Source organism: Danio rerio, chromosome 25, assembly GCF_049306965.1.
Source record: "Danio rerio strain Tuebingen ecotype United States chromosome 25, GRCz12tu, whole genome shotgun sequence".
Lineage (NCBI taxonomy): Eukaryota > Metazoa > Chordata > Actinopteri > Cypriniformes > Danionidae > Danio > Danio rerio.
This window is the reverse complement of record NC_133200.1, coordinates 37,720,175-37,730,818: the sequence shown is the minus strand read 5'-3', so window position 1 is coordinate 37,730,818 and position 10,644 is coordinate 37,720,175. Positions and strand designations below refer to the sequence as shown.

At 38.8% G+C, this 10,644-nt stretch overlaps 5 protein-coding genes across 5 annotated transcripts; all 5 read left to right on the top strand.

Annotated features, from left to right (window-relative positions):
* Nucleotides 1-579: 579 nt before the first annotated feature.
* zgc:153405 lies at nucleotides 580-1,284 on the top strand. The gene is given in 1 exon segment (NM_001045378.1): nucleotides 580-1,284. A coding segment is annotated over 1 exon segment (603 nt). The 5' UTR covers nucleotides 580-630; the 3' UTR covers nucleotides 1,234-1,284.
* Nucleotides 1,285-2,297: 1,013 nt separating this feature from the next.
* Nucleotides 2,298-10,387, top strand: hist1h2a5 (histone cluster 1 H2A family member 5). The gene is given in 2 exon segments (XM_005163219.6): nucleotides 2,298-2,759; nucleotides 9,947-10,387. Coding segments are annotated over 2 exon segments (807 nt in total). The 5' UTR covers nucleotides 2,298-2,339; the 3' UTR covers nucleotides 10,334-10,387.
* On the top strand, nucleotides 3,603-4,428 carry zgc:113984. The gene is given in 1 exon segment (NM_001025176.4): nucleotides 3,603-4,428. A coding segment is annotated over 1 exon segment (411 nt). The 5' UTR covers nucleotides 3,603-3,633; the 3' UTR covers nucleotides 4,045-4,428.
* si:dkey-261m9.17 lies at nucleotides 6,858-7,203 on the top strand. The gene has a single exon (NM_001386650.1). It carries the CDS (start codon nucleotides 6,869-6,871, stop codon nucleotides 7,178-7,180), a length of 312 nt encoding a protein of 103 aa, NP_001373579.1. The 5' UTR covers nucleotides 6,858-6,868; the 3' UTR covers nucleotides 7,181-7,203.
* On the top strand, nucleotides 8,618-10,463 carry si:dkey-261m9.19. The gene has a single exon (XM_001923601.7). The coding sequence runs from the start codon at nucleotides 8,647-8,649 to the stop codon at nucleotides 9,019-9,021; it is 375 nt and encodes a 124-aa protein (XP_001923636.1). The 5' UTR covers nucleotides 8,618-8,646; the 3' UTR covers nucleotides 9,022-10,463.
* Nucleotides 10,464-10,644: the final 181 nt, after the last annotated feature.

The following is a 10,644-nucleotide window of genomic DNA, read 5'->3' as shown; positions in this document are numbered from 1 at the left end:
TCTGATGCAGTAGACAAAGGCGAACAAAGAATTGTTGCACACAAATGTTCTTGGAGCTTTGTATGATTAGTTTAACCACTGAGTTTTCAATTTTAGGTGAACAGACACTTCAATGCAGACTGGTTTTCTGACATGTTCAGTGATATTCTGATACAATGGGTGTCTACGATGATCACGCAAGTTTCATAATAAAGCATTTTTGGAAATATTTAGAATTTTCTTCTAATTAAAAAAGCTTTTTTGAACAAAATGATTGATTTTGAGCGTTAAACGTAGTTAAATTTAGAAAATAGTTATTCTTGAATGCAGAAAACATGTTTTTGTTGTTGTTACATTTAGTCAGACATTCACTTTTTAATTTCTCGTTTCTGGATATTTTTTATTGAAATGTTAAATTCATAGGAAGCTTGTAGCCTCCTACGCTTTTATAAATCTGCAAGATATTCTGCTAAACTTGATTTGGTCTGTTAAAGCACACATTAGGCGTGGCGCCCCCAAGTGGTGCTCGGATGATCAGTGTGTTGAGTCTACACGGTCCTCATGTGGTACTTAAGTTTACAGCCGCTCAGCTGCGCCTCTATATTGATCTCAGACTGTTGTCGACGTTTGACTGTATTCGCTTAGAGAAACATGGCTGAAACCGCTCCAGCTGCCCCGCCGGCTAAAGCTCCTAAGAAGAAAGCGGCGTCCAAACCCAAGAAAACGGGTCCAAATGTCCGCGATCTCATCGTCAAAACTGTGACCGCTTCCAAGGAGAGACACGGCGTGTCCCTCGCAGCCCTGAAGAAAGCTCTTTCTGCCGGCGGCTACGATGTGGAGAAGAACAATTCCCGCGTCAAAACCGCCGTCAAGGCTTTGGTACTCAACGGCACTCTGGTCCAGCCCAAAGGCACAGGCGCCTCCGGTTCATTCAAGCTAAACAAGCAAGCCGAGCCCAAGAAGCCAGCGGCCAAGAAAACTGCAGTGAAAGCAAAGAAGCCTGCAGCAAAGAAACCCGCCGCCAAGAAGTCGCCGAAGAAGGTGAAGAAACCGGCCGCCGCGAAGAAAGCGACAAAGAGTCCCAAGAAAGCCAAGAAGCCTGCAGCTGCTAAGAAAGCAACAAAGAGCCCCAAGAAAGCGAAGAAACCAGCGGCTGCCAAGAAAGCAACTAAGAGCCCCAAAAAGGTTGCAAAACCCAAAACGGTCAAGCCAAAGGCAGCCAAGCCTAAGAAGGCCGCTCCCAAGAAGAAGTAAATCTTTTTCTCTTTCCCAATTAAACAAAAAGGCTCTTTTAAGAGCCACCCACTTATTCCAACAAAAGAGCAGCAGTGCTTATGTTGTTTTTAAGTCACTCTTGCATGCAATTTTAGATTTGGTATTCAACTTTGCACGGTAAATAATATATGGGCCGTTAAAGGAACGAATGTGCGAATATCAAACCTACTTTACCTTGATTTTTCCACAACACTTATCTAAAGTGTGTCTCTTATAATTTCGGGCATACCTCACCCCAACATTCAAACAATTATGACCAGACTATATTTATTATATGGAAAATTTGAATGTATTAGAAAGTTAAATTGGTTGTGTACATTAATGTTAACAAATCAGATTTATGCCTAATTTACTTAAGTAGGGTGTTATATATTAAAAAAAAAAAAAATATATATATATATATATATATATATATATATATATATATATATATATATATTCTTTTTATATTATGCATATGATTTATTGCTAAATTGTACATTTTATGAAAGCTTTAGTTTAACTGGGTATTTTAGGTATCTTGTTAAAACGTCATGCTTCTGAAAATAACACAAACAGCCAGCAAATCAGCAGTATTTATAAAAGAATAAAATGTAAACAGGTAGGCAAAATAATAAACATTTGTGTGTGAAAAACAAACAAAAAATGCTGAAAATAATAAAAGTATGTGCTGCTGAAATGGAGTTAATGTGTTGCAATTCAAATTTAGTCAGTTTGCCGAAGTACGAGGAAAAATCAAATGTATTTTGGACGTTTACATAAGATAAATAAAAAAACACTTTTTAAAAAATATTCTAAATGTCTAAAAAAACTAAACTGACTGGTGGGTGTGTTTTATTAAACGATATAATAATGATCTTTGGTTTAACTTTTTAATACTATTTGAAAATACATTTTTTTTTATAACAGGCTCAAAGGAAGACAATGGCAGAGAGCGTTGTGAGTTGGAGGGAAGTGCAGTGATTGGTTTGAAAGCTTCACAGACTTTGACCAATAGAAGACGAGAACGCTCTCTTAAATACTGACTGCCTGGTTCGGTCGATGTATTTCTGTCTTGAAGAGGTAAATTTCAGTGCATCTACAACATGAGCGGAAGAGGCAAAACCGGCGGTAAGACCAGAGCAAAGGCTAAGACTCGGTCATCCAGGGCTGGACTCCAGTTTCCCGTTGGCCGTGTTCACAGACTGCTCCGCAAGGGTAATTATGCTCAGCGGGTCGGTGCTGGTGCTCCGGTTTACTTGGCCGCCGTGCTCGAGTATCTGACCGCTGAGATCCTGGAGTTGGCTGGAAACGCCGCTCGGGACAACAAGAAGACCCGTATCATCCCCCGTCACCTGCAGCTGGCGGTGCGCAACGACGAGGAGCTGAACAAGCTTCTGGGCGGAGTGACTATCGCTCAGGGTGGTGTGCTGCCCAACATCCAGGCCGTGCTGCTGCCTAAAAAGACCGAGAAGGCCACAAAAGGCAAATAAATCGCTGGAAATTGATGACTACTAACCACAAAGGCTCTTTTAAGAGCCACCCACTGTCGCCTTTAAAAGAGCATTCAGTCGTCTAAATCCATTATGCATTATATTCTGACAAACGTTCCAGCTTTTTAGTGAGAAACCCAAGTCTGTTTACAGAATAAACACGTGTTCCTAAACGAAAATATATGTTGCAATATAGGAATTGAGTCAGTTGCTGTATTTACCCCAATGACTTCATTTTGGAAAGATGTTTTTATTGCAAATCCATCACAATATAATCCTGCATTATTGATTTTTGGCGGTTTCCCTGTTGTGTGCATGTTTACCATGTTCTAAAAGTAGAAGTGCTTTTTTATTTTCTCGTACAAGGTAACTTTCTTCGCAAAGGTCTGGTCCTCACACACTACTAATAACTCCATATTAACGTTTTTTTTGCGCTGAAATTGTTAATAAACAGTAAAATTACAGCCATTGCCTTCCCAACAAGACTGCATGATTATGTGGTTGCTTTGCAAACAAAAAATGTTATAATGGAAGGCAATGTGGCAAAAAAGTCACTATAGCATAATAAAAGGATAGTCTATTTGCCCAGAGTATTGTTTGAACATTTCCAAAGCATTTTCCTAAAATGTCAAAAGTTGTCACCAGAAATCATTCAATTTGCTGAAACCAAAAAGTAAGACTCATTGTGGAATACGAGAATGAAAAACGCGGGCTGTGGCTGATTTTGATTCAAAATCTGGGAACGTGCGGTTATTGGTCATATCTCGCTAAGAAGTGCTCTCGCCGTAGCCAATCAAATAACTTTGCTGACGCTCCGCCCACAGGGAAACGTTGCCGAGTAGAGTATAAATGGCAGCTGCCAGAGAGCTGAAAATTATTCAGTAAGAAGCAAAAGGATTCCGAAGAAATGGCAAGAACCAAGCAGACAGCCCGTAAATCCACTGGAGGCAAAGCCCCGAGGAAGCAGCTCGCCACCAAAGCTGCCCGTAAGAGCGCTCCCGCCACTGGCGGCGTCAAGAAGCCTCACCGCTACAGGCCCGGCACCGTGGCTCTGCGTGAGATCCGCCGCTACCAGAAGTCTACTGAGCTGCTGATCCGCAAACTGCCCTTCCAGCGTCTGGTCCGAGAAATCGCTCAAGATTTCAAGACAGATCTGCGCTTCCAGAGCTCCGCTGTCATGGCCCTGCAGGAAGCAAGCGAGGCTTATCTGGTAGGTCTGTTTGAGGACACCAACCTGTGCGCCATCCACGCCAAGAGGGTCACCATCATGCCCAAGGACATTCAGCTGGCCCGCCGCATCCGCGGAGAGCGCGCTTAAGTTCATAACCGTTTAAACCGAAAAAAACCCAAAGGCTCTTTTAAGAGCCACCTCAGTCTGTCTAACTGAAGTGGGATTTTCATTTGTATTATGGTTGTGCTTATCCATTGTGGTTTCAATATTTTTGTATATAGTTAACCACATACAGTTAACTCAATTTTGCACAAGTACACATTTGAATGTGAAACCACAATAAATTGGACTATTTAATTAGTTTGTAAACCAAAATATTTACAAAGTACTTAACTTATTAGAAAAATAAATTAACGCCATCTATAGGATGTCGAACTGAATTCCTGGGGGGCTGCAGCCCTGTAAAGTTTAGTTCCAACCCTAATTAACACACCTGACGAAACTAATAGAGTGCGTCAGGCTTGTTTAAAACCCACAGGTAAGTGTGTTGGAGCAGGGTTGGAACTAAACTGTACAGGGCTGAGACCCTCCAGGAATTCAGTTTGACATCCCTGATCTATACAAACCGTGTTTTTACAAGTACAACATTATACTAGCAGTAGTGTAATTACTTGAGGATGACTGGTGTAAAAGCAATCATAAGGGCCCAACTTGTGTATCAGATGTGCTCCTTTCATGAAAAGTGGTTGGTTCAAATTAAGTTTTAAATCTGTTAAGTCATTCTGAACTTGAAGATAAACAGTGCTAAATATGTAGTTAGATTAAAATGGTGTAGGGGAATTAAAAAAGTAAAGCTAATTAATAGATTCACACTTAAGTTAATATCAAATGCCTTAACGTGTTAACAATCTTAAAACAACAAAAAAATCTTGATATTCATTAAATACAAAGCAAATTCTCTAAACTGTTGACAAGGACAACAAGTGATCTATTTAAATGTTAGGATATTTCACAGATTAAATGCAGATTGATTATATACATTAGACGTATGCAGTGAATTTTCTAACACATTTTGCACAAATCATTTGTCTACATATCCACATACACTCCAAACAAGTACAACACACAAAAGTTTATTCCTTTTTAATAACCCAGTTTCTTTTTGAATACACTTCCTGACAAAAAAAAAAACTAAATGAAACTGAATTTACAGATTTCTTAAATTGTGTAATGCTTCTGTTTTAAATTTTGGATATAAAAACTATTATAAACATTTGCATTTTATCCACCTTTATCACACTACTTTATATTTGACCACAATTCCTATGCATTGCTTAATAAAAGCCTTTGTGTCTTTATCCTCCACGTGGGCATCTTCTGTTCTACAAAGTCATAAACAATGCCTCCAAGGATATTGATTTTCTACTGGTTAAACTCAACCAAATCTGAATATTTATCTGAGCAAATCAACACTCACCTTAAAAATACAGTAATTTATAGTAAATAAAAGGGTTATTGACTTACAGTTAAGTACTAAATTACAATAATGGTAATTTTATAGTTGTTATTAATGGATTCTGATGGATGTATCATATTCAGTTTATGTACAGAGCGCTTTTATAATGTAGATTGTGTCAAAGCAGCTCAACGTAAAAGTTCTAGTAAATGTAAAATGTGTCAGTCCAGTTTTCAGAGTTGAAGTTCAGTTTAGTTTAGTGTGGTTTAATTTTCACTGCTGAAAGTCCAAACACTGAAGAGTAAATCCATTAATGCGCAGCTCCACAGGTCCCAAACCAAGCAAGACAGTGGCAAGGAACAAACTTCACCAATTGACGAAGGTGAAAGAAAAAACTTTTAGAGAAACCAGGCTTAGTTGGGCACGACCGGTTTTCCACTGACCAAACTTCTCCGGAGGCTGGAGAATGCTGATGGACAGCTCTGAAGTGTCTGTCTGATATTTGTATGCTTGAGATATTGTACACATACACATGGAATTTTTCTGTATATCTGTGCGTTGACCAATCAGGTTAAAACACCGATATGTATGATGCAGTAATGATGGTAAGTTTGAATGTAATTGTTGATGTTTTCTGATTGTGAGCTGAGCCGCCTACAAACTTTGCAAGTGTTGAAGCTAGCTTCTGCTGATGTAACTGCAAATCTTCAGTAAACTTTCTTTTTAATTTAATCTCTTACTCTGGCAGACTGGTACATTTTGGGTTCAAACTGTAAAAATCCCTACAACAACTAAGGTAATATATACACCACAGTTTATGTCAGTTAAAAGTACTTGTCAGCTTACCACAGATAATTAACATTCGTCAAACAAGTGTTTTAAATACTATATCATATACAGTATAATAAACTCTACTACAGTATAATTAAAAAACACCAGAGTACTTTTTATTACTACTGATTCAATCGAGCACAGTCACTGTATGAACTTCTTCCACTTTAAAGTAAAATACAAATTCCAATTATTCTTGCTGTAAATACTGAAACGTGATTGCAATTCTGCTTTATTAGTGCGCCGTTTGAAATGGTGAATATAATTGTATTTTTATTTTACAGATTATAATCAAACTGCAAAAATACAAGTATCCAAAACCTTTTGAAATAAAACTGTCCAGGATAAAAAGACAGTAAAGCCCTGGGCTTGTTTCTATTGTGGTCCTCGCTGTAACAAATAAAATAAAAAGTATTGCTGCATAATAAGAGTAATAACCTCCACATTTTAAAACAGAAACAATTTTTTTAAAAAATATGTTCATTCAATCAATAAATTGCTGCTGCACAAACATTCTGCATTCTTCAATAAAATGTAATGCATTTCTCCCCCAAGATCCTGTGGACAATCACGTGACACTGCCTAGCTCCGCCTTTTAGTGTTTCAACTAGGTCCTGTAAGCGATTGTAAAATGTCACTCGCATGTCTAGGCAGGCACTTGTTGAATCAAGCTCTAAGTTAATCATGTCTGGTCGAGGCAAAGGAGGTAAAGGACTCGGAAAAGGAGGCGCTAAGCGTCACCGAAAAGTTCTGCGTGATAACATCCAGGGAATCACCAAACCCGCTATTCGTCGTCTTGCTCGCCGAGGCGGTGTGAAGCGTATCTCCGGCCTGATCTACGAGGAAACTCGCGGAGTGTTGAAGGTGTTTTTGGAGAATGTTATCCGTGATGCTGTTACATACACCGAGCACGCCAAGAGAAAGACCGTGACCGCCATGGATGTTGTGTACGCGCTGAAGAGACAGGGTCGCACTCTGTACGGCTTTGGAGGTTAAACGCCTTACAAGACTAAAAAAACAACGGCTCTTATAAGAGCCACCCACGTTTTCACAAAAAGAAGTTTTTAACACCAATAGCAACCTATGAAATCCTCCAATTACAATGATTTGTTAGAGATGCATCTACACTCGTGTCTATATATGTATATATATATATTGTAGTGGCCATTTTCTGTATAGAGACGCTCTCTGTGGTCAAGAAACAAAGTCTTACTCTGAATGTCTTTTCAAAGTTTTATTCTTTGCAAAGAAGGTCACAGTCATGCAGCAGCAACAGTTTCTACAGAATGAGACACTGAAGCAAAGTGTTCACTGTTCTATCTAGTTTGTATTGCTTGCAAGGTCAAATCCTAATAAGGCCCATTCTGTAGGTGCATCAGGTGCTCCGCTGTTTCTGCTGTAAGTTTCCACTACACATGTTTATCTAAAAATTAATTTCCATTACAATATATATATATATATATATATATATATATATATATATATATATATATATATGTGTGTGTGTGTATATGTGTATGTATGTGAGTGTTACATAATTATGCATACATAATTTTAGTTACAATTAAAAAGAACTTAGCAAATAAAAATGTTCCATTTTATTTTTGGTTATCTATAGATTGGAGAGGTAAATTAAAAGCAACCCCCTAACCCCACATTTTCTTTTGCATGTACAAGGATAAATTAGGCTTTAAATAATGTTTAAATAGACCAATGTTTAATGTTTGCAGTTTGCATTGAACATTTTAATAACATAACATTTAATTATCAATGGTTAACAATCTTTTTCCCACATAATCTTAATGGAAAAACAAAATATTGTTAAATGATTGTCCACGCTATTTTCTCTCTATTGCTCTTTTTCCTTTTAATGTCTTGACTGCTAGTATTAACTTAATTTGGTCATGATTTTATATGGGCTTCTAATCAATATCAATAAGCCTGCAATGTAAAAGATTTCTACAAATCATGTTAGGTGTGCTGCTCTGTATTTTAGTGAATTTAAAACACCTTTGTCTGAGATACCTACACACTGTCATATTAATTATAGGGATGGTTTAGCAACCATAACAATTGACCTAGATTCCTATGATAAAAGCAAGCTTTTGCTTTGGGTAGATGTTAAAATGCAAAAGAAAATGCTAAAGTAACTGAAGCTAAAATGGTGGAATCACATTTTAGTGAAGAATACTTTTAAACATTTGACATTATGGCGGGAAAGTCAGACAAAAAAGCTGGTAACAAGGTCAACAGGGGGATGGGAGTAAATTATTCCAACTTGCGAGCCTGCGATTGGCGGAAAATTTATTTATCCGCCTTCTTCTGACCAATGAGATTTTCATTCATCGAGCTAAAGCGCCCAATAGATGGACAATACAGTCCTCCGGCTTGGCAAGAGCTGTCAATAAATACCCAGCACAGCGATAGAGCACCATTGGGTTTCACATTCTGAAATCATCACTATGCCTGAGCCAGCAAAGACAGCGCCCAAGAAGGGCTCCAAGAAAGCAGTCACAAAGACCGCCGGTAAGGGAGGAAAGAAGCGCAAGAGGACCAGGAAGGAGAGCTATGCTATCTACGTCTACAAGGTGTTGAAGCAGGTCCATCCCGACACCGGAATCTCCTCAAAGGCGATGGGCATCATGAACTCGTTCGTCAACGACATCTTCGAGCGCATCGCCGGTGAGGCGTCTTGTCTCGCTCACTACAACAAGCGCTCCACCATCACTTCCAGAGAGATCCAGACCGCTGTGCGCCTGCTGCTGCCCGGAGAGCTGGCTAAACACGCCGTGTCTGAGGGTACAAAGGCCGTCACCAAGTACACCAGCTCCAAGTAAAGCGTTGAATTTCATTCAGCTACCCCAAAGGCTCTTTTAAGAGCCACCCATACTGTCATTTAAAGAGCTTTTTGTTTAAGTTGACTGGTATTTATAATAAGATTAGTGTTTGTAGTCATTAGTATATACTAGTGCATGATTGATCTTCACCGGACATGCATACAACTAACTAACTGAAATGAATGGAGATTTAAAAAGTACTGAAAGTGCACAGCTGGCTTGTTGAACGTTAAATGTATATTTAAGCTTGTGTAGGTAATTCGATTAATGTCTTGAATCTCAAATTTCAACGTTTTCGTTTTTTTTTTTTTTTTCATTTGGCGTGATAATATATCAAAATATGTGCCTATGTATTCTGCATATTGAAAGAATTACTCCATTTACATTTTACTTTAAGCCTTCACTCGTGTTCAGCCATAACAAAACGATCCAATAAATCTTGAAAAATTTCCATTACGCAAAATGCTGGTTCTATCCAAGGTAAAATTGATGCCTCCTTTCGTTACTGTTGAACACATGATTTTATTAGAAAACGCAGATATTCTGAATCTGGTTTTGTGGCGAATTGTGAAAATATTCAGAGGTGCATATTTTCTTTACATAAAAAAATGTGTATTTTCTGTTTCATGTGAAAAGACTTTTAATATATCTCATAAGTTAAATCATTAGTTTTCCTGAATTTGGATTAATTTATTGTAAATTCCTGATATCGTAAACAATTTCAGTATGCTTTGCCAAGGATTCTTTCAATGACAATGGAACAAAGAGAACGAGGTAAGTGACTACTGTGGCTTGAAATTTGGAGGCAAGTGCAGTGATTGGTTTAAAAGTTACACAGACTCTGGCCAATAGACGGCGTCCACGCTCCTTTAAATATGAGCTGTTAGGCGCATTCCTTATCAGCTGAGAAAGCTACATCAACAAGATGAGCGGAAGAGGCAAAACCGGTGGAAAGGCTAGAGCTAAGGCTAAGTCTCGCTCCTCTAGAGCAGGGCTTCAGTTTCCCGTTGGCCGTGTTCACAGGCTCCTCCGCAAGGGTAATTATGCTCAGCGCGTTGGTGCCGGTGCTCCAGTGTACTTGGCTGCTGTGCTCGAATATCTGACCGCTGAGATCCTGGAGTTGGCTGGAAACGCCGCTCGGGACAACAAGAAGACCCGTATCATCCCCCGTCACCTGCAGCTGGCGGTGCGCAACGACGAGGAGCTGAACAAGCTTCTGGGCGGAGTGACCATCGCTCAGGGTGGTGTGCTGCCCAACATCCAGGCCGTGCTGCTGCCCAAGAAGACTGAGAAGGCCGCCAAAGGCAAATAAACAACTGCAGTTTGATTTTTACTTGTAAACCCAAAGGCTCTTTTCAGAGCCACCCACTTTTTCTTTGAAAGAGTAGTTGTTTATAAATTGAACCACATATTGCTGCTGGATTATAAATACAAGCCACATATTAGAATAAATACAAAGCTACAAAAAATAGAACACTTTTTTTATCTGACTTTTTTTCCTTAACAAATTTAGACTTATTTTTGTGAGGTAACTTCTGTCTTCAGATACTCGGACTAGAATATCTAAATTAAAGAGATTTCTGAGGACTGCGTTTTTGCTGAGCTCTATATAATGTATACACG